The 22,593-nt window shown below is 42.1% G+C and overlaps 1 protein-coding gene across 3 annotated transcripts in view; it reads left to right on the top strand.

The window, feature by feature from the left end:
* The window catches only part of PLCL2 (phospholipase C like 2), a 185,130-nt gene that overhangs the window by 116,270 nt on the left and 46,267 nt on the right, over positions 1-22,593 (top strand). For all 3 annotated transcript variants that reach the window (XM_028099116.2, XM_088026293.1, XM_028099115.2), the window contains exon 3: positions 1,759-1,962. In XM_028099116.2, coding sequence (XP_027954917.1) covers positions 1,759-1,962 — 204 coding nt within the window. The remainder of the gene's footprint in view (positions 1-1,758; positions 1,963-22,593) is intronic.

Here is a 22,593-nt window from a genome sequence, read left to right on the forward strand (position 1 = left end):
CTTGGGACACCCTCAGCGCCGAGCAAGGCACACCATCGCCTTCCCCAGGGCTGCGGTTGTGCGCGTGCCACAGCATTCCCGCGGCGGTCCTCCGGAGCTGGAGCATCCTGTCTCCAGCGCTGCGTGTGTGCGCCACACCCAGCAGAGCAGTCGGCGGTGCGGGTTAACGAGCACCTGTCACGCACAGGCAGTCTGGGCCACGAGGACACAGCCATGAACAAGCCGTGCCTTCAGTTGGGCGTGGGCGGCGGGGAGGGGAAGAGACCGTGAGCAGGTGAATGAGCAAACAGGACAGTCGCAGATACAAGCAAGAGCTGTGAAGAAAATAAAACAGGGAGGTGTGGTGGAGTGATTGGGAGACCCCACCCTAGACCCCACAGTCATGGCTTGTTGTCACAAGCAGTCAACATCCAAGTGATTCTGAGCAGAATGACACAGAGTATGATATCCACGTTTAAAGAGATATTAATAAAAAGAAAATGTTTAAGAAAACCAAAGTGCTGCTCATTTCTCAGACTGGGGTATCTGAGAGCAGAAGACACAGGACTTGGAAGGCCTGGATTCCTCCCCTCTGGCTGCCAAGCTCAGCCCAGATCAGGACCCAAAGTCACCTGGAATAACTCCCATTTTGGTTAGAATTTACTGGTTGTTATAGCACGGTAATTAAAAGCATAAGCCTCAGCATCAACAGATTTCAGGTAAAATCTTGACTCCTTCACTCATCAGCTGTGGGACCTTAGAGGAGTAACAGTGAGAGGTTAGAGCCGAGACTCGGCTTCCTCACCCACAGCGTGGCTGGTTGAGAGGATTAAGTGAGGTAATGGGTACTAGGTAGTCCTACTTGCTTAGCACTTGGGAGATGCTCCAAGAATGCCAGCCGTGACATTTGACAGTGTCAAGGGGTTTTCCTTACTGGATGTTTTAATGGCAAAGCTCTGGTGATGAGAAAAGAGAGAGGGGGTGGCGGGGGAGAAACGTTACACTCAGTGGATACACTAATAGGGGAGGGTCTCCTACTGGTCAGACCTCTCAAGTAAACTGCTTTGTCCTCAAAATTCCTTTAGATTTTCTGGTGGTTTGCTGGCAGTTTTTGGCATCCCTTGGCTGGTAGATCTTTGCCTTCACATGACTTCCAAAGCTAAGAGAGATGGAGCACTCCTTCTCTCATGCCCTCAGAGGAACAAACCATATCAAAACTTTGATCTTGGGCTTCTAGCCTCCATAACTGAGACAATAAATTTGTTGTTTATCCATCCCCCCCATAAAAAATCCATTTGATTTGGAACCAGTGTAAACAGGTGAGAGACATTCAAGTTTCTCCCTCGAAAATACTCCTTTCCTTTTTGGATGGCTGGCATATTTGATACTTACTTTAAACCTGATTTGATTTTTTTCCTTTACCTTTTTTGAATGCAGAAGCCATTCTTTTTGTTTGCTCATGATTGCATATCAGCCTTAGCACCACTGTGAACTCTGATCTGGAAAGAGGCTTTACCCTTCAGATGATTTTTACTTACTTGCATTTTCTGTGCTTTTGATAAATTGGTATTGAAAGTGTCTGTAACTGTATTTATTTTGGAAAATGGCCTTTTTTCCTGGCATGAAATAATCATTAGTTAATTCTGTGATGACATTGCTAATAATGGTTGTTACTGACCCAGGCAGTTCAAGTATAATCAAGTATATCAGATAGAATATCCATGAGAAATTAAAGCCTCCGGTTAATTACAAAGCACCTCCTTTCTTTCCACTTAACAGAACACCGTGGTGTCGTTCAAGGAGCTGTGTGGCCTCTCCTCTGTGGCCAATCTCATGCAGTGCATGTTGGCAGTGTCTCCCCGCTTCCTGGGACCTGATAACACTCCCCTGGTGGTCCTGAATCTGAGCGAGCAGTATCCCACGATGGAGTTGCAGGGAATTGTGCCTGAGGTTCTAAAGAAGATTGTAACAACTTACGACATGGTGAGTTGTTCTTTGTACTTTTATGGAGCCTGGGTGAGAGAGCTATCCTAAGACAATACACCAGACATACATACTCAGGCACTCTTGCTAGGGTGTGCTTTCCTGTTTCACGCTTCATTTACCTATGGTGGAAGAATGATTCCTCAGACCTTGCTGTATGTGAAAGAGCTCAGTGTTTTATTGTCCTTGTTTTAGAAAGCAGGGTTCAGAAACACTTGCCTCAGTCCGATTAAATAGCAGTTAGCTTTTCAAGAATATATCCGAATTGATTTCTAAAGCATATGCTATTTTCCACACATACATGGCAAAGGATTTTTTTTTTTATCTTTCTCTGGAACCAGCCCTTGATTTGCTCATTTTTATTTTGTTTTCGTTTTTTTCAGACTGGTAAAAGTGAGAAATTTAATTTTTTCTAACATAAATTTTCAGCACCATTAGGGGCAATTGCTTCCATCCCATGATTATAATGTGTAATGCTTTCCTTCCTTACAGCAGCTGCTGAGATACCTATAATTTGTAATCAACTTAATGAGGTATCCTCAGGATACCTAGAATATTACATTTTTGTGCTTACATATATCTTGCATTTTTGTGAATCATATCCTGGTCTTATTGTACTTTTTGACTTATCATAGCTCTAAGGGAGAATTTGTGGGCAAATAACACTGTTTCGAGCCCACGATGTCACTGAGACTGTCAGCACTCACGAGTGCTGGCGGTTGCTCTCTAGCCTGTGAGGTTTAAGGCTGGTGTTGCACACTCCTCTCCCAGATCTGCCAGGCTATCAGCTTTTGCTCCTCAGGGTGCTCAGAGTTAAGAGGCTGCATCCACCACCTTCTCTACACAAAATGCATGAGCCATGACCACAAAACACTAGGCTTTGTCCGATATGGCCACTGTGGTTAAAGACAGAATGGGATCGGCATCATAAGCCTTAGCAGAAATATTTTTGACTATTCTAGAAGTTGATCTGAAAGCTTTAATTCAGAGGGGTTTATATGAAGGAAGGACAAAACAGATTAGGCCAGCATTTCCCACAGTGTGTTCAGAGGAACCTTGGTTTCTTAGGATATTAGTAAATGTCACGTGGGAGCAAGGGCTCCATGGTAAAGCAATTTGGGGAAATACTGGCTTGAACAAAACTAATCATATGTCTTTACTGCGGGACATCTTAGGGCCTTTTCTTTGCTGACACACTGAGTTCCCAAGAGGGCAATAAATAGAGAATGCCCTGTTTCACAAATTGACTTGACCAAGGGGTCAATTAGAACTTTTGTTTCCAAGAACAAAAGTTCTAAATACCTTTTGTTCTTGGTCTTCTTCACCTCTTGATCTTACTCACTCAAGTCTTCAGGCAAATAAGATCTGGAAGTACAAGTCAGTAGAATGCAGTATTTTAAACAGCTTATTGCTTCATTACCTTTTTCCTAGATTCCTGTGCAGTAGCCACACATTTTACCAGATACGTATTAGTCCCTACTATTTCTAGCTTAGAATTCATGGTAGCCTGAGCAATCTAAAGGACAAAACAGTGGGCTCTGTGGGCAAACTACAGAGAGTGGCAGTCAACCTGAAGAAAGAGGGAGGGCCAGGGGCAAAGTGCTTCTAAACGCTGGGGAGGGAACTGTGCTGGGGGCTGCAGGGGCCGCAAGAATGAACTGGAATTGCCCATGTCCTCAGTGAGCCATCCAATCCACTGGAAGGTAATGGAGGCAGCTGGGGAGCAAAACACAGGATGCTTATGCTGTGCTCCTTTGTAGCAAAAAGTGGAAAGAGAGGGGAAGAGGTAAAAACGGGAAAGCTTGAAGAACTCTTTCACGCTGTGACCGAGGCCACCTAGTTAGTTCCCGTCTCCTCCCGTTTCGTGAGAAGAAGCCAAAAGAGGCAGCTGATGTGTGTAAATGCTTCTTAAGCTTAAGCCACACATAAAACCCTTAGACAGCTTGTAGACCTCTTTTGTTCGCCAAAATCTAACATGACTTAGACCCTTGGTGCTTCATGGATTTCTGCAGCACTCCCACAGTGACATTTCCTCATGGTAACCTTTTTACCAGGAACTTCCTGAGAGTAGGGTGGCGGCACCCCACGCTAACAGGGGGGACCGGACAGGGGTGATGACCCAGGACCTAGTCCAGCGGCTGAGTGCCGGCCCCAAGCAGGAGGTCCTCAGGGTTCATGGCATAGAGGCTTCTGGACGCCAGCAACCTCCCAGCACCCATCCCAGTATTTGGCGCAGGAATCCCTCAGTGCTCCTTAGTTCCCTGCTCCCTTCCTCTTCCTGCGCTGCTAAATGATAACTCTTATTATGCAACTTTTATTTACACGTAACTGGAGAGTTGTGTCACTGCAGAAGTGATCAGACAGAATGTTTTAGCGTGTTCAAATTTTTTAAATTGTGAAATCTACTCTTACATAATGTTTAATTGACATAGCTGTGCTGCATTATACCCCTGGCTCTATTGATTTGTTCTGTTTTAACTCCCTCTGAAAAACTAAGCCATAAAATATTTAAAATTAATTTCAAATTATTATAATTTGAATCTTAAAAACTAATATTTCTACAGCAATAACTCTTGTAATATTTATATTTTATGGTCTTTTTTTTTTTTAGTAACTTAATGGCTTCTTACCTTGTGACAATTAATTTATTAAAGCTAGCTAAAGGAGTATTGATGGGAAGTATATTACGGTCCTGGACAGTCTGTAACTTTAAATATAGCTCTTTATTTTTGTAATGTTATGTTGAGCTTTACCCAAAATTAACCTTGGAAATAAGATCTTAATTCATTTTGTTGACTTCCCATTCATAATATGAAGGCTCCAAATGAGAAGTAAGAGTAGTGTGAGAAATGCCCTCCAGAACTCCTGTGTCATTGCCAGTCTACACTGCTGAAGCTTGCCCTCTGGGGAGGCCAGGGCTGTATGTGGCATTTCCTAAGAGTGTGCAGATGCGTATTTATGCTGTCACGATTGTGATTACTTTTCATTGTCTAAACTCTTATTAATAGGCCAGTGTATCAGAAATATGCCATTTTCTTTGAGAAAAAGGAGAATGCAGAGAAGGTTGACTATGGAGATGTGAACAACTTGTAAGCCATTCTGGAGGCTAGAAAAGGATGACCACGTCCAGGGTAGTCACACATCCTGGTCTTCCTGCTGATACACCTCTTGCCCCAGACTAATTATTAATAGTTCTCCCTTTAACTCTTAGAAGTGTCCCTGTTTTGGGGTGGCTCAGTTGGTTAAGGGTCTGCCTTTGGCTTAGGTCATGATCCCAGGGTTCTGGGATCGAGCCCTGCATTGGGCTCCCTGCTCAGCGAGGAGTCTGCTTCTCCCTCTTTCCTTTGCTCTTCCCCCTGCTTGTGCTCGCTTGCTCTCTCTCTTTTTCAAATAAACAAAAAATATTAAAAAAAAAAAGTATTCCTGTTTAGATAATTAGTTGTATGTTCACCCTATCCATGGCCCCTAGATTGTCCAATGGCTCTTGTGATTACCACCAACAAATGGATCTTCTAAATTGCCCAAGTTGTGGTTTCACCTTTTGTGTGGTCCCTCCTTGGGTCCTGGGAGTGGTGAGGTTTAACCGTGGGTCAAAGCCATGCAGGTGTCAAAGCCATTCAGGAGTAGAGGAAGAAGAGAAGTACAGACACCTTCTTAGACTAGGCAGATTGGGGTGGGGGTTGTTGAAAACAGGGACTGGACGGGTATGGAGAGTGGGAATGGCCTTGTGTTGTCAGACAAATAAGCCTTTTCTCCCTTTGAGGTGTTTACAGTTTAATAGAAGAAATAAAGTGTATCTGTAGGTAGTAAGATGATACATAACAGATATTTTAAAATATGTGAACAAACCATTTGGATGTTTAGGGACAAGAATGGTCAGTTTCCGGTTTAGGGATTAGGAAGACTTCAGGGAACTATTGGACTTTGAGCTAGACCTTTAAGAATGAGTCACATTTCAAAAGGCAGAGGTGATAAGAAGGAGGCTGTTCAAAACTGAGTTCATGGGGTGAAACGTGTTCGGAAATGTGGACGCACATGTTCTGGGAGATTCACGTGAGGGTCGTGGTAGTTCTTGCACAGCTCTGAGCAGTACAGGGCCAGGCTCAGACTCAGGCATTACACACTGTAAGAGGCTGAGGGTGAAAGAGAGCCCGGAGACCACACGGTGAGTGCCTTTATTTTGTTGCAGATCAGGTGGAAACAATGGAAATCCTGTGGCACATCAAATTAGTGGCAGAACTAGGTTTAGGAGTCTCCTTATCCTGTGTTTTTTCTGCAATCCAGGTCAGGAAAATGAACCATGTATGGTTTATAGATGAGTGATCGATATACAGATAAAGCCCAGATATCTTCAGTAATAATAATCCAAAGTTGTTCATGTGGGGTTCTCCAAGTAAGAGGTAACTTGTTTCTGATTCCTGTTCCTCGTGTTGATGGAAAAGAATTCATTTTTCATACTTTGGAATAGATTAAAAGACAGATTTGATGAGCTTAAACTAAGGAAGACTATTTCAATGGTTAGATCAGATTCCACTCAAAGAAAACTGGTTATAAGTAGCTGAACATATCTCTTACAGTATTATTTCAGAAAACAAAACATTTAAATATTTTACTTAAAATGTATGTAAATGAACTTGAATGCATTTGCTGTTGACGATCGAATTCAAAATTGAGCTAGAATGTTCTCTCATGTAGTTTAAAGCTGGTGGGAGAAAGTAAGGATTACATAACCTGAGTTTAAGACATTCTAGTGAATAACCGGGTACTCTTTACAATACACAGTGCTCTTAAGAACACATCTGCACTGGCGTTTCAATGTAAACCTTCCCCCCCATCAGTATCAGTGACCTAATTCATCATCTTTTTAAATGAAAGTGATTTTTACCATCCTTTTTTAGTATTGACGAAAGTAATAATTCAGCTCTCTAGCTATCTTTGTTTATTCGTTTCCTATTTCAGACTTAAAATTTCTAAATTTTTGTGAGATCTATACTAAAATATGGAGACCAAGGAGTTAACATTCTTCCTCTTTAGAGAGAGGACATTGGAAATGTTGCATAAAAAGAAAGTTCTCTTTACGGATTTTTTTCATTGCACTTTGAGGACAGTATTCAAAATGAAATAAGCCAGACATGGAAAGATAAGTACTACATGATTCCACTAATGTGAGGTATCTAAAATAGCCAAATTCATACAATCTGAGACTGGAATGGTAGTTACCAGGAGCTGGAGGAAGGGGGAATGGAGTTATTAATCAACAGACACAGTTGCATTTAAGTATAATGAATAAGCTCCAGAGCCCCCTGGCCAGCATTGTGCCAGTAGTCAACAGAAATGTATCGTACACCTAAAATTTGTTACGAGGAAGGCTCTCCTGTAAAGGGGTTCTTAATACAACTTTTTTAAGAAAAAAAAAAGTTTTTCCTTGATTTTGCTATGATTTTCTGTGATATGGACTATGCTTCAGTCACTGTGATGAACTTGAAGGTGGAGTTGTAGGGAATGAAAGGTGAGAAGAAACAGTAAAGAAAATGAGGCCCGATTCTGTTCCAGGCAGAAGGGCTGTTCGTGTGCACAGTGGTGGGCCCTCAGGCAGCCCCGTCTGCTCAGAGATTATACAGGACCTCATTCCTACCGTTGCAGTGCCTTTATATCTACTTTCTACTTAATATCAGTTTGTTTTGATCTTTTACAGCTTCACAAAAATCTTGATTTTAATTGCTTTCACATTCATTAAGAAAGCATACTCTGGGAATCCATTTATCCAGTAGGGAATAGTATTTTTTCGGTGTTGAAACGGAGGGACTTGATGCTTTGTCTATTTGCTGAAGTGTGTTTATATAAATTACTGAAGAGTCCCTTCTAACTCATTACTTAAAATGTTTCTTTTAAAAGAAGTTTCTTTAAATAAAATATGTGAAATGAAGGGCTTCTTTTCTTATTACAGCCATGTTGGCAATTGGCATGCAACATCAGGAGCACTCTGCTTTATCTTATGGGTGTGATTTCATGTATTTTGTCTTGCCACTGCTTAATGCGGTGAAGAGATAAATCACACTTCATAATTAATGGAGTCGGCCCATCTGGACCAAGCCAGAGATGATCTGTAATAAGGCCACTATTGATCCCCGTCTCCTTTGTGGCTCCTTTTATCACTTTACTGCCTCAGAACTTGACGTTAAAAGCTTCTTTTAATTGGAGGTATCAACCTTCCCCAAAAAGACCAGGTAGATTATTATGCTTTAGGATAAGACTGAGCTTAGATGTGTGTGTGTGTGCGTGTGTGTGTGTGTGTGTGTGTGTGTGTGTGTGTGTGTGTAGAAAGGTGGATATATCCTGCAGAGGGAAAATCAGAAACCCAAAGGCTATAGTCTAATTCAGTGACAGGAGAGATCTAGCCAGTGATGTGTCCAAAAGCAGTTCTAGCCAGTGATGTGTCCAAAAGCAGTTTCCCTGGAGTCATCAAAACCATATAGCTGAGCCACTCCAAAATGATTCAAGCTGCCAATCCAATGGAAGGGGGAAGAAATGTTAAAGATACACAGTGTGATGACAGCATCACATGTGTGATTAGATCAGATGCAGCAGGCCGCCATTCTGTAATCAGATGCAGGGAAATTCGGAAACTTTTGGAAGATTGCATTCAGGGTGTGCACACGGTGGTGATTGTAGATTTTATTTCTCATCGGTTTTCTAGTTTTACATGTCTCCACAGAAACCGAGGAGCACATATTCAGAAGTATTCTTACACACACACACACACACACACACACACACACACACACACACACAACCCCCCAGATACTTAAGCAAGGAGCAGTTGGGGAAAGAGTAGCATTTTAAGGGCTGACCATCCCCTTGAAAGAGACTTCACTGTATAGCAGTTTTTATCAACTAATTTGATACCTAGCTCCGAACTCTGGGAGGACAGACATGAAAACCTTAATGGAGTTCAACATGTTGTCAGATGGTGTCTTCAGGCAAGAAATGATAAATGGTATTAAGCAAGCCACTGTATCATCTGACATACCAGCAGTCTGATTTAAAATTTGTAAGTAAGCTAGGAAACAGTGATACGGTTGGTGCTGTCCAACCATATTAGTAAATGAGAAATGGGAGCCTGCTCTTGGCATCATTTCAGTTCTCGCATAGATTTCATTTGAACCAAGGCCACCAGGGGACTGTTACATTGCAGTGGTTTGGTGGGGTCTCTACTGTTTTACTTCTCTGTTTGGAGTCTTTCTTTTGCCTTTTAAGAGGGCAGAGCAAAATTGCTTATTTTCCAAACAGTGAATTCTTTTATTATTTTAATATTTTTATTTCACTGAATCTGATAGAAACTATGTATAAAACATATCGGAAACCTAAAGCTCCAGAAAACTTAGGGAACTTCTTTCTAAACCTATGCTTTATGTAGAAGAACACTACTACATTTTTGATAGTACTAGAGCATTGAAGCACTGTGATCTTTTTTTTTTTTTTGCCTATCCAAGAGCAGGGAAATTACTTGTTCCCATCAAATCCCACATTGCATTTTGGATTTTGCTCTTACATTCCTCCAGAGTTTATTTTTGATATAGTCTCTTCTTGCTTGGAAGTATTTTATGTTTCTGCAATGGGTAAAGATAAGTTGTTTCTTCTTTCTGTCAAGGACACTTCCAGGAAATCAAAAAAAAAAAAAAAAAAGAAAGAAAGAAAGGACTGTATACATATTTAAAATGCTGTCCTTCCTCTGTAAATAAGACACACAGTTCTTTTGGTTAGTCATGATGTGCACTGGTGGCTTTTCAAAGCTGTAAGGAAGTGTTTAGCTTCCTTATCCTAATTTATTCAGTAAACTTTTGTCTCCATTTGACTTTGAATAAGTAAAAGTTCCCTGAGCAGAGAGGGCTGTGCTGCTGTGGTCAGCACCCAGGCTCAGCCCTCTAGGATCTGTACCTCTGGGGCAGAGTCTGAGTCCGAACCCCACACTCAACTCAGACGGCAAAGAAAAATGCAGCCTTCTTCTCTCTCTCAGGAGGGAGGTGGGTATTTCCCAATTTCTGTTCAGTTTGGTGAACTTGATCCATTGCATTGATCTTTTTTATCCACTTTGGACTATAAATACTCGTCTCTGGGGGTAAACTGCTCAGTCTCTCAGACTTTCTCTCTTGTGCTCTGCTCTTGTGCTCTATAAAGTGACCACTGGTTACCTGGAGGGGAATGGTTGCAGAAGGCTTCTTCCTGTGTTCTTATAAAGAACATCACTCTAAAGCTTGCCATCCTCTCCTTTGTCCATTCACCTTGAGACTGGGCCAGGCAGTGGCGGGAGTCCCTAGCTCTATTTACAATCACTCAGGATTGCAGGAGATGGACTTGTAACTTCTCCACTGCTCCTTCCCTCCTTCCATGTGAGCACGACCAATACTTTTGGCCCAGCCTTGGGAGTGGAAGGCCAGGCTCCTCTGCCCTAGGGCATGAAGCTCTGTGATCTATGGGTTGATATTTCATATGTTAAAATAATTCATAAAATTATTTCTCCTTGACAAATCCTGACTTTCAAGCCTGTTGTTTTGATGGGAACCCAAATAAAAATTTAATTTGACCTTTAAAACTGAGAAATGTCTGTTTTTATATGCAACCTGCGCTTCACCCAGGGCTCTGAAACTAGCTGTTTGAATTGGTGGAAAGCCCCCAGGCAAAATGGTTTCTAAAGTATGGCAATGCATGTGGGAAAAAGTACCCTCTTCCCATAGCACCTATGTTCCTGCTGCAGCCTCCCCGGATGTCAGCATTCCCTTCCCACTGCAGCACATCTCCTGGATTGCCGGAAAGATAGAATTCCTGAAATCCCAGCTAGAGAAAGCCCTGGGTGTTTCAGAAAGGAGCGAGAGGGTAGAGTTAGAAGTATGGTGAGACAACTTTCAGATCCCCATCAGCTTAAGGGATTCTATTATGATCATGAAGAGAAATAGAGCCAGATTGTTCTCTGTGACCTTCACTGTTGTTAGGTGAGAAACATTCTTCTTAGAGCATCTTGGAACAGTGGCATCTGTTTGGTGTGTTTGGATGGATGAAGAAGTTATGTTGAGCATAATAATTGCCAAGCAAGAAAAAGGGGAGAAAAATAACTTTAAGGACAAATACTTCATGCCTATATTCCTCTAGCAATTGAAGTTTTCCAGATTCAAAACTTTTGATTTGCTACTATTAATACTATACAGCTCTTAAAAAAAGTCTGGGATGTCTGGGTGGCTCAGTCGGTTAAGTGTCTGCCTTCAGCTCAGGTCATGATCCCAGGGTCCTGGGATCGAGCCCCGACTCAGCCTCCTTGCTCAGTGGGGAGCCTGCTTCTCCCTCTGCCTGCCACTCCCCCTGCTTGTTCTCTCTCTGTCTCTGTCCCTCTCTCTGACAAATAAATAAATAAAATCTAGAAAAAAAAAAAGTTTTTTCAACATCCAGAATCTGTCTGACATCTTAAAGTTTGGAATTATTTTTGTCATGTCCACAGAACGGTATCATCTCTACATCTAGTTTTGTAGGTGTGAGTGTCCTCTTTTGTGGAAATCCTTTTCAAACAGAAAAGTGATAATCAAAGAAACAAAGAACCTAATTGGCTTTCAGTGCATGGTAATTTATTTGTATGTCTTTATGCAGCTTGTGAGTTCCAGATCCTTTTAGATTCATGGAAATGAAGATTAGCTGACTTAGAACATGCACTTCGTAGCTCACTGATACATTCAGCCTGCTTCTTCCCTTGTGCTTGGGAGCCCTCTGGTCCTCTTACCTTGGACCCAGAAGATGGCTGTGTCTCTCCTTGACCCTCTAACACCTTTGCTGTTGGCATAGAGGTGGCTTTGCCAGCTACTTTGGAAAAGAAATCAATGTGTTCATCTTCACCTCTGTCAGGTTGCCGAGACCTGAGGTGGAAACCCTGGAGCTCCCCAAGTGTGGGCTCCACTTTGAAACTCCACATACTACCTGGGCCACACCCCATCGGACGACCCAGGAAATGCATTTTCACTGTTTAGCTTAATTAGTTTTCCTAACAGAGACAATTTCTGACCAGGTGGGGAGTTGGGGATGTGAAGCCTGTGGTGGTTCTTCATTTCACCTGGAGCAGTGGCTGCCTTTGCCATCTGAGCCTGCAGTTCACCCTCACATTTGGCTCCATTTGGGGTTCAGAATGTTCTCCAGCCAGTTAAATGGAAATCGTTTGCCTGAGTGATTATTTTACCAGTGCTGGCCTCAAAGTGCTGGCTACAATGAACAAGAGTCACACGTATGAATTTCTTTTCAAAGTAGTTTTTTGTCAAAGATTGATCAAAAGGATGAACTGTTTAATATTTCATTGTGTCCCATCGTTGTCCATACTCAGGTTAGAGTTTAGAAAAGAAGTAAGTTACCTTGATAATACAATTTTATTGTTAGACTTTTGATGTTTTTAATATCATGCCCTGACTTTCTACATGTGAGATCCATTCACAGATTAATTTGATTTATTACCTCCCATTTTCGTGTGGTTTAGAACAGCATATGCTTTTCCATTTAGGAATTCAGCACTGTTCCAAGTGTAATTTGGAGTTGAATTTAAAAAGATTGAAATTACATCAGATACTTGTATAAAATTGTTAGTGGTGGTACATAGATTTGTTTGTAAATGCAATGATGAGCGCCTCTGTTTTTGTGGACACATACTCTTTGGATGAGCCGTCACAGTTTAGAAGATAACTCTCTAAGAAATGGGATAATTTGGCTGGAACCAACTCCGTGAAAATGAAGCTATTGAGAAAGCCAGCTTTTATGAAAAATCATGTATTTCAGGATCGGTTTTGAGAAAATGTGGTTGTAGACACTTGCTTGAACCACCTTCTGGCATCTTTTCTTGGGCAGTAGGGTATACTCATTTCTGACCTTTTTTTTTTTTAATCTGTTATGTCCCTAGTTATGAACTGGAAACAAATTTTAAAGGTGTTTTTCCACAGCCTTTTGAATAATGAGGTGATGATTTTTCTCCCCAGCTAGATGTGTTCCTATAAATAACATTTGGCGCTACACAAGCTTTGAAACCTACATCTTGTTGATATGTTACATTTGACCTCATCCTCACAAGAGGAATAAAATCCTGCCCTGCCTGTGGATCCATCCCTTCCTGATTTGGCAGGGGTTGGAGTGCTCACCCTGAGCCTCGCCAAACTGCGCCAGTCTGCAGGGGGCCGGCGGTGACTTCCCTCTGCACAGTGACTTCTTTCTCAGTGGGGACCGCAGGAACTGTCATTCCTTCCTCTATTTTAACAGCTCCTGTTTTTCATTCTGCTCACTTCTATTTCCCCAGATTGCTGTGACATAATTAACGCCACTCAGCCCACAGAAATAACCACCTTTAATACCAGAAATCTGATCTTACTACCGCATGAATTTATCAGGAATAAAAATAGCACTTAATAATGGCATTAAGGCTTTTCTAACTTAATTAGGGTATTTTAAATTTTGAACCATAAGAAAACTACTCTCACAGTAAACTCAGTGGGTGGACAATGTGATGCGTTCAGAGTTAAGTTTAACTCTATAAGCTTAATTACCAATTAGCTTAAAAATATCATGTTAGGTAGTTTAAAATATTTATTTCCCTACTACATTCCATATTAGTCAAATCTTCAGGGCTAACCGGTTTAGATTTTTATATGGAGATTTTACATAGGAGATCTTTTATCAACTTACAGAAGTCTTTAATTCTGGTATTTTCTTCGAAATGAGTGTTGATCATTCTAGCTTTCTTTGTAATCATTACACTCATATGCTAGAGGGTGGTCATATGGAGTCACACCATCATTTATGTCATCATATGGGCACAAAATAATTTTAGGTTTTTTTTGAAGATTTTATTTATTTGAGAGAGAGAGTGAGAACAAGAGGGGCAGAAGAAGAAGCAGACTCCCCTCTGAGCAGGAAGCCAGCTGTGATGTGGGGCTCTTTCCCCCCAGACTCGGGACTGCGGGGAGCCGAAGGTAGATGTTTAACCTACTGAGCCACCCAGGCACCCCATTAATTTTAGTTTTTAAATCACTTATCTGGTGCCAAAAGCAAGCAAGCAAACGAAGAACCCCCTGAACCCTATGTTTGTAAATAGAAATGGCTGAGTATTTAGCTAAATGGAAGTGGGATGGTACTTAACTAATTTTTAGTTGATTTCCTAAAATGGGGCCCTATTTTTGTGGTGAGTCTATGGAAGTCTTTGACCAATGTTAGGATTCTCCATAACCAAATCTTTCTTTTGCCTACATATATCATAATATATGTTTACCCTTTGGAACTACTAGCTGCACTCGATTTTTCATAGTCTTTTCTAAAATGTGCATGTAGCATCTCAAGCTGTATTCTCTTGAGTACATTAAATTCAGTATCACCAAATGATGCATCTTGTACCATGTTAGGGCAGGGGTTGGGAAACTGGCCTATGGGCCGATCTGGCACAACCTGTTTTTGTATGGGCTACAAGCTAAGAATGGTTCTTACATGATAGATGATAGAAAACTAATGTTGTATGGCTTGCACAAACCACGTCAGATTCACATCGCAGTGTCTATCACATGACCTGTGACTGTTTTTGTACCAATAGCAGCACTGAGTTGTTGAGACAGAAACTGAGCCTGAACCTAAAAGCCTAAAATACCTCCGGTCTGCTCCTTTGCAGAAAGAATTGGCCAACCCCTCACAAAGAGGATCAGGAGAAAAAGTCCCTAGGCTATTTTAATGCACTGGTTCCCATATTCACTTTCACCAGTTATAATTTTAAAGGCTTTTCTTTCTTTCTTTTTTTTTTAAATAATTTAGTCAGTGCATTTTGAATTTTGATCCATAAGAACAGCATTCTGCTTGTTACCTTGGTAGGAGGAGCGTGCTGCTAGAGCTTGAGTGCTCTTGTCCTGGACAAGCCGTGAGCCCCTAAAGCAGTAATACCGACGGTTAACATTTGTTAACATTTTGCTGGTCAAGAACCTACAGGCACTGGAGGCGGACACCGGAAGAGGAAAGCCAATGAAAGCGTTTGCTCTGGTTGCTTACAGTGCTCCCGAGTCAAGTTGGCTACCTCGGTGGGAATGGTGACAATCACCCAGAGTTTTGTTAGAATCCAATAAAAGGTGTAACTAGCTTAACTTCACAGTGAGCGGTATAGTCCTGCTTGTGCTGCTTAGTAATGAGACATTAAAAGTGAGCCAAAGAATGGAGTTGAAGTGGTGCTCCTTGTATCAGCCAAATCAAGCTTTTCTTGTTGGGGGGCCGGGGGGGTTGTGCAGGAGGTGCAGAGAAGGGGGATTTGAGTGGAGTTCCCAAGCAGGCTCTGTATCTTCTCTGAAAACCTCTGGTTTCCTTTTACCCTCCCCTAGCAGGGAGGAGGGCTTTCTCTCAAATGATAAAATCCAGGCTGTGCTAACCACATTCTATTTAAAGCTGTCTCATCAGGGAAGGGATTATAAAGGGTGCCGGAGGCGGAGACCAAACCTGTGAAACCCTCTCCACCAGGGGAAATGGGAAGGCTGCTCTGAGGGCCCTCTGCTGCTTCCCACACCCTGCTTCTTTATGTTGTGCATTTCCTTCTCACACCCATTGCAGCTTGTAATTATACATTCGTTGGTTTGGTTTTTCTTTTTTTTAAGGTACCTCTCTCCCCCGCCGCTGGATCGGAGCTCCAGGATGGCAGGGACAGTGTGTGCCCTGCTCACCACATTGTCTCTGCCACTTTGAGCAGGTGCACAAAGTAGATCTATAAATGAGTGAATGAAAATGACCTTGACCTCCAGGACACAGATCAGGTGTTCTTCCTACCCTGTCTCTCTGCCCCCAAGTGGCAACATTTTCCTGAACTTGGCTGCTTTATATCATCACCGCTAGTCTTCCCTGGGAGGGTTAGGTTTCAGGGCTGGCCAGGGGATGGAGGGTGGGGCTGCTGCTCTTCTAGGCTTGGTACTAGATGGCAGCCCCCACATCCTAAGGCAGTGAGTAGAGCCTTTGTAGTAGGTCCCACAAGAAGGGGACGCCTGAGATGCCTGTGGGAGGGGTGGGCCACAGGCCAGAGGCTCAGGACTAGAACGGGGGATAGGGGAATGCAGGCATGAGGGTCCCCTCCCCAGATCATTTACCTCTTGTTCATACCTTCAAATCTCCCCTACCTCTTGGCAGAGGACTTTGCTGTGTCTGAAATTCCCTACTTAAAGATTCATGTGTCCCTAAGAGGAAAATACAGCAGAGTTGAGGAGTGGAGGGGAGAGACCTAGTTGTTCGCCCAGCCAGACAGGAGAGCAGCTGGTTTCAGTGAAGCCACCCTGGGATGGGAATGTTGCTCATATATATTGTAGTGTTCTAGGATTTCCCAGTGTGTGTTCATAGGTGGAGTGTCATGTGAGCTAACAGGGGGGCATAGGCTCCTGGTGGGCCAAGCCGAGAAATACTTGAATGTCAGACAGCCATCTTCTCTCGGTTGTCCCACCTGCTTCACTGCGGACACTCGGTGTCCCTGCCAGGCAAGCTGAATCCCACTCCTGTGCTGCTGAGGGGAAGAGACCTGACTCTCCGGGACACGCACGCACACATACACACACGCATACCACCCACCCGCTCTGACCCCACCTTGGGGAAGTCTTTGTCCTTCTCCTACCTGTCATCATAAGCAGAGGCAGTGCAGTGGGCATCCAGCAGAAGATAATGCCCTGGTATGTTTGGCCAATAAGTACAGTTGTAGATTCACACAGACCATCTGGGCAGGTGTGCATGCAGTATGAACACCTACATGCAAAACTGCTCTTCTATAAAGGCACACCATGACTGGAAATTGGGGGATGAAGGAGGACGTATACACCCCAGACCCTAGGACATATATGAGTGGGTGTTGGGGACCGGGGTTGTGCTGGCAAAGAATATGAGCCCTGATGATGAGATAGGCCCTGCCCAGTGCTTACTGTGTGACTGAGGGCGAGTCCATTTCTCTCTCTGTAAAAAGGGCATAGTTTCACCACCTCAAAGGGTATGAAATTAGATGTAAGTAGCCCATTCTCAATAAATTGTAGTTGTCACCATGGTATTATTAGTTTTCAAATGCTAGAACCCTGCAGCTCATGAAGCTTTAAGACCTTTATGTGTGTGTATTTTAACATCACTCCAAACTTCAGAGCAGCAGTTTTGCTGTGTAGAGAGCATGGCTACTCCATTTCATAAAGGCAGGTTTAAAATTACGAAGTGAAAAGCAGAAGATAAGGTTTCCCACCACCTTAATAGGTGAGTTGTCTCTCTTCTCTGAAAAGGGAAGACAGGGGAATGTGTGAGTCATGTGGTCAACACCAGGAAAAAATCCTGCGTTTAGACAGTAGACACGCTAGTAGCTGGTCGATTGCATTCTTGTCTTCCTTCTTGCTCTGTCATTCCTGGAATACTGTGAACACTTCACTGTGCTTAAAAAAAACAAAAAACCAAAAATACTGCTTTTCATTACAGAGAAACCTCCAATTGCTTTTTTCTCTTAACTAACATCTATACTTATTTATACAGACCTGAGAGAAACTAATGATACCTTACAGTAAGACTGATTGAATTACCTTCTGTTAATTAGGAGTTTCTAAATCACCTTGATCCCCTTGGAGAAAAGGCTTGATATAAGTAGATAGTAATAAAAGGGGAACTATGTTAATTCTAATTGTATCTTTTGAAATTTAATTAATGTAGTAATAATTGTTTTAAACAAGTGTGTCAGAACTCAAAATGGTCCTTGGTGACTTGAAAGAGTTAATGTTAGCATCCAGAAGTTCCTAATCCCTCTCCAGAAGTAGCTTGCTCACTGAATAATTGGGTTTAATGAGCTCAAGTTCCCCTTTCTTCCTGCAGGGATGATTCTGGCCAAGTTGTAAGCCATTCTTATCGGTTCCTTGGAGACACTCCCCTCCATCCAAGGGGTAGCCTCTGAACTGACTATCCTGAAAACTTCCGAGACTGGAGAGTTACACTGGTGCATTGCCCTTCTTTCCTTCTGGCTTTCCAGGCATTTACTGGAGGCAGAGGGAGTGGCCAGCTGTAGACCGTGTCCCCGCTGTTCTGTGCCCAGCTGGCCCCCAGGCCCAGCTGAAAGTCCCTTTGCAAGTTGCTGAGTCCTTCTGTACTGCCATCCCTTCCTTCTCCCTTGACCACAGAGGCTGCTTGAGCACAGGTGCACTCAGGTTTCGTGCTGCCAGAGATGATCTGAGGGTGTCACGCAAACACATTGTTACTATAGTTTGGGAAAGCAGGAGGTGTATTTTACAGGGTTAAGAGGCTGAAATGACATGACCAAAGGCCTGGAGAGGATGTGTGTGTGTCTCCTTGAGGCAGCCATAGTGCCCTGTGACTCATCACATGCTGTAGGGTAGCACGTTGAGTGTGAGAATTTCAAGTCTTCCCACAGTAATCGTGTAAACACCCAGTAATTCTGTGTAGCACACACCCAGTCATTCCCTGACGAGTATAAGGCTGACCATAAAATGGAGAGATAAAAGCATTATTATAATTTAAATGCATTTGAACTTTACAATATATGTGTTCTCCACACAGAAAAGTACAACATGATATATTATTACATGAACTAGTAGGAATATAGATATGTTTTATAATATATTTTATGGATAGTTTTATAATTTCGGTGGAGTTCCTCTTTAGGCTAGCTTAGGTTCTGTTTTGTTGCTTAATTTTCAACAATTTTTGTTTCCTTGGAATATCGTATTGTACAGGACCAGCAACAGCCTAAGATTAAAACCAAAATTCTTTTCAACTTTTTGAAATTCTGTGTACTTCCTGAAGCTAAAACTATTTAGAAGTTTTAAAACTTTGCCAACAGTATATAGTAGGATAAACATTTAAAATCTGTATACTGGCTTTATAATTAATCTTTTGATCTGTTAGATCCCTAGGTATTTCCAGAGCCCTTTTCTACTTTTCCCAAGCTATTTTGCCCAGTGGAGCTTTTTCAGCTCCTGGTCTATTTAAACATGTTTAGGAACATATGGAACATATGCTAAACCCCAATTAATCTAGAAATAGGAGTGAATTTCTTTTAAATCAAAGTTTGTCGCTTAATAGTTTATTCAGTTGTCTGCAAAAAGTAAAATTTTCATATCTGATTTAAAATATGATTTTTGATAAATCACCCTAGTGCATTTATTGTTTTAATTTCCTCTGAGCTCTGCCTCTGTGATTTTGTCTTTTTTTTTTTTTTTTTAATCTTTTATTCCTCTACGTAGCACTCCCCCCAAACCCAATTTTCTCTTTGGGATGTTTTCTCTCACGTTTGCTCTTCTAGCCCAGCAAATGTGTATAACTAAGGACTTCTAGTGGCTGACACTGGAAGTGCCTCTCAGAAATACCCACACATGTAAACATTTGGCCCTCCGTGTACACTGGGTGCCAAGCAACTCGCAGAAAGCAAGAACCCAGGGCAATAAATTGGTTTTTTGACTACATGATACTATTTATTTTCATGAATTTTATACTGAATCCAATTTCTTTTTAGGTAAGTACAGGAGAAACCTGTATTAGTCTGTGTATAATAAGCATAATGTCTTTGTCTTATATTTACATGGTGATTCACTTGAGAATCTGCAGTTTAATTAAAACTTGGGGTTTAATGTGTGAAATGCAGCCCTAAGTATTGTGAATGTGATTATACATTAACTGAAAGTGAAAAGTGGTAGATGGAGATGATGATGATGGTAGAGGAGGCTTTATGTCATGTGAAAATTCAGCTAGATACTTAGGCATGAGATACAATGTTACTTTACAGGATTTGATCCGAAATTTAATGCATAAGGGATTCATATTGTACCAATGTTCAGATCAAAGTTATATAACAGGAGAGCCAGGTTCATTCCTTAGGTACATACCACCCTAGCTCTGAAGTGAACTTTATAAAAAATCAGAGCATATTGAAAAGTTAGAGAATTCTTGGCTTCCTGAATGTGGACCCTGGGTCGCTCATAACTCATAATTCACTCCAGATTTATCTAGCACTTGGCATCTACTCTCTGGCAAAAAATGATTATTATAATAGTTGAGTACGGTGTTGAGGCAGGCTTATACAATGCCAAAATCGTGCTTCGGTTGAATATCATAGGAACTGAGCGTTTAACTGTACTTCACAATAAAATTGCATGGGAGATTTTGAAAAAAAAATTCAGAAAGGTTTTGAAGTACTCTCCCTTTTATAGTCAGTTTGGCTGTAACACTTGTTTTGAAAATGCAAATTTATTTGAATGTGATGGATACATTAAGGAACAATGTTAACCTAACTTACATTTTTTGCTTGGGTGTGCACAGTTTTGACCACAAGAAGCACTAGTGAACACAGAAAACTTCACCTGGTTGAATTGCATGCACACACAGACCTCAAACAGCACCCAGCCCCCCTACCCCCCGCCCGTTCGTGAGGGCATCTGGAGCTGTGCCCACCCCAGCTCCTGTTAACGCTTTCATCAGATCGCACATCACCTCCTCCACTTCGGGTAACTTACAAGCTGCAACTCTCAGAACACCCACTTCCTAAGCAGACCTCAGGTCTTTTTCAAGGTCAGTCGCCACATGCCTTGAAGTAGTTTTGCATTCCGTAACTATTTAACATACGCAGAGCTGTGCTATCACTTTTATTCAGTTCCTGTCTTTTTTTTTAATGTATCATTGCAAAAGTTTTTAATGCTGTGTCCCTAACCCCATTTCCCCCACAAACCTTGTGATTTTTATTGCAAGGTGCAAATGCAAAAATGTTTTTGTATAGTGCAATGATTTTTGGGAAACTGTACATCCCATTAGAGCAGAACTATGGGTGCAATTACCAAATGCCCAAATCCAGAGCTTCCAGTTCTCAGACCCACCCTCCTTCCAGAAACTCTCCTCACACATCTGTAAAACATTTAATATCCTTGTTATGTTCCTTCCCCTCTGACCTCTCCTGCTGTGTCTCTTACACTAGTTCTCTCTGCTTAATTTCAGTGATTCTGGAGCATCACTGTGATGTTTTCATTTCATTTATCTTTAAAATTCCTGCCTGGGAGATGTATACCTGTTTTCATCTCAGCTGCTCCCTTTGTGCAGAAAATCCCCAATTTTCCAATGCCAGAACCACGCCTCTACCCGGTTCTGATCCCTGCTGCACGTTTTTACCAGACTGCCCTGTTGTAACCAGGGCTCTCTCCACCAAGGAGGAACTCCACATCCTAGATGAGTGAACACATTAAAGATACTTTGTAACCTGTGAAGTGCTTTACAACCCTGGGGTGTGTTAAGTTTTTCTTATCTGTCCAGTTTCCCCTCTAAAGGGAAAGAGTCTTTGACTCTCCCTCTATGCCCACAGCAAACCAGTCACTGAGCCCTGCTCTGTCCCCTACGCAGTCTCCTACTTTCTTTTCCCAGCCCCCTCCTGCGTCCCTCCTCCCAGTGCTGTGAAGTCCTGCCTGCTTCCTGTCCCCACCTTCATGCCCCCCCATCCTGTGTTTCTTCCTGCACCTCCGTCTCTGTTCAAAGTTGTAATTCCGTATCCCATCCAAGGGGACCCTTCACTCGTTTTCTAACCACATTTCCCTGCTTTCCTCTGACCTGATGGAAATGCCTGGAGAGGGTAATGATATTTTACATCGATTCATATCCTGCCCCCTCCCCACCATGCCTGCACCAGGGCCCCAGATGCCGTAGCAGCCACCTATGCTCCTCTACGTGTTGGTTAACAATTCAGTGGCAGTTTTCATTGGGCAGAGCTTTGGGTTCTTTCTATAATTTTTCTCTTATATAGGGTTTTTTCTCTACTTTTCTCTGAGTTGTATAGTGGAAAATGTGGAAGTGGAAATGAGGTTTCAAGAGGAAACCAGGACAAATTACTCTGGAAAACCATTTGTTATGTGGAAAGTGTTTTTATAGTGACCTTGCTGGAAGCGATGATGACTGCAGCTATTAATGACATGGCTGCAGAAGGGGCTGGGGTAGCTGTCGCATGCAGCTGGGCAAGGACCCCACAGTGATAAAACTTGGATGCCCCCATGCAAGTATATGACTTTCATGTTATTTTTTTTATTATTATTGTTATGTTATGTTAATCACCATACATGACTTTCATGTTATTTTCAAGTATGACAAGCTATCTTGTATTTTCCAACGATAACTTCAGAAATGGTTTCTATTCCATTGGTTCAACTCTGGGAAGTTTTGCTGTACTTGGACGTTTTACTGAAAGAAAATGTTACCTCTGATTTTCAGTTCTGAAGTCGCAGATCCCAGTGTTTTTGTATTTGACTCTAAAATTCTTCAAAATTCTAAAAACTTCTTTTTAAAGTATTAAAAAGAAAGATAGTGTTATTAACTCGGAGAGACAATACTTTTTCAAGAGCACAGAAAGAAACACCAAAGCTTATAGTTTCCTGAGAGAATTTCCTTCTTCTCTGTCCTATTCTCATCATTAATGAACTGACTCAATTTGTAGGACTGTGTAGGACAGGGTGACAGTCCTCCGGTGACACTGAACTTTAGAGACATTCATACAGATAATTCTGATTGGGGGGAGAACACTGCTTTGGATTGAATTGGTGGTCTTCTGAAGACCTCGATCTTTGCTTCACATTTGCTGTTTTGCTACACATTCCTGGAGTCCTG

This window comes from Eumetopias jubatus, unplaced genomic scaffold (genome assembly GCF_037043125.1).
Source record: "Eumetopias jubatus isolate StellerSeaLion01/CBP00866 unplaced genomic scaffold, mEumJub1_p1.0 scaffold_1, whole genome shotgun sequence".
Classification (NCBI taxonomy): domain Eukaryota; kingdom Metazoa; phylum Chordata; class Mammalia; order Carnivora; family Otariidae; genus Eumetopias; species Eumetopias jubatus.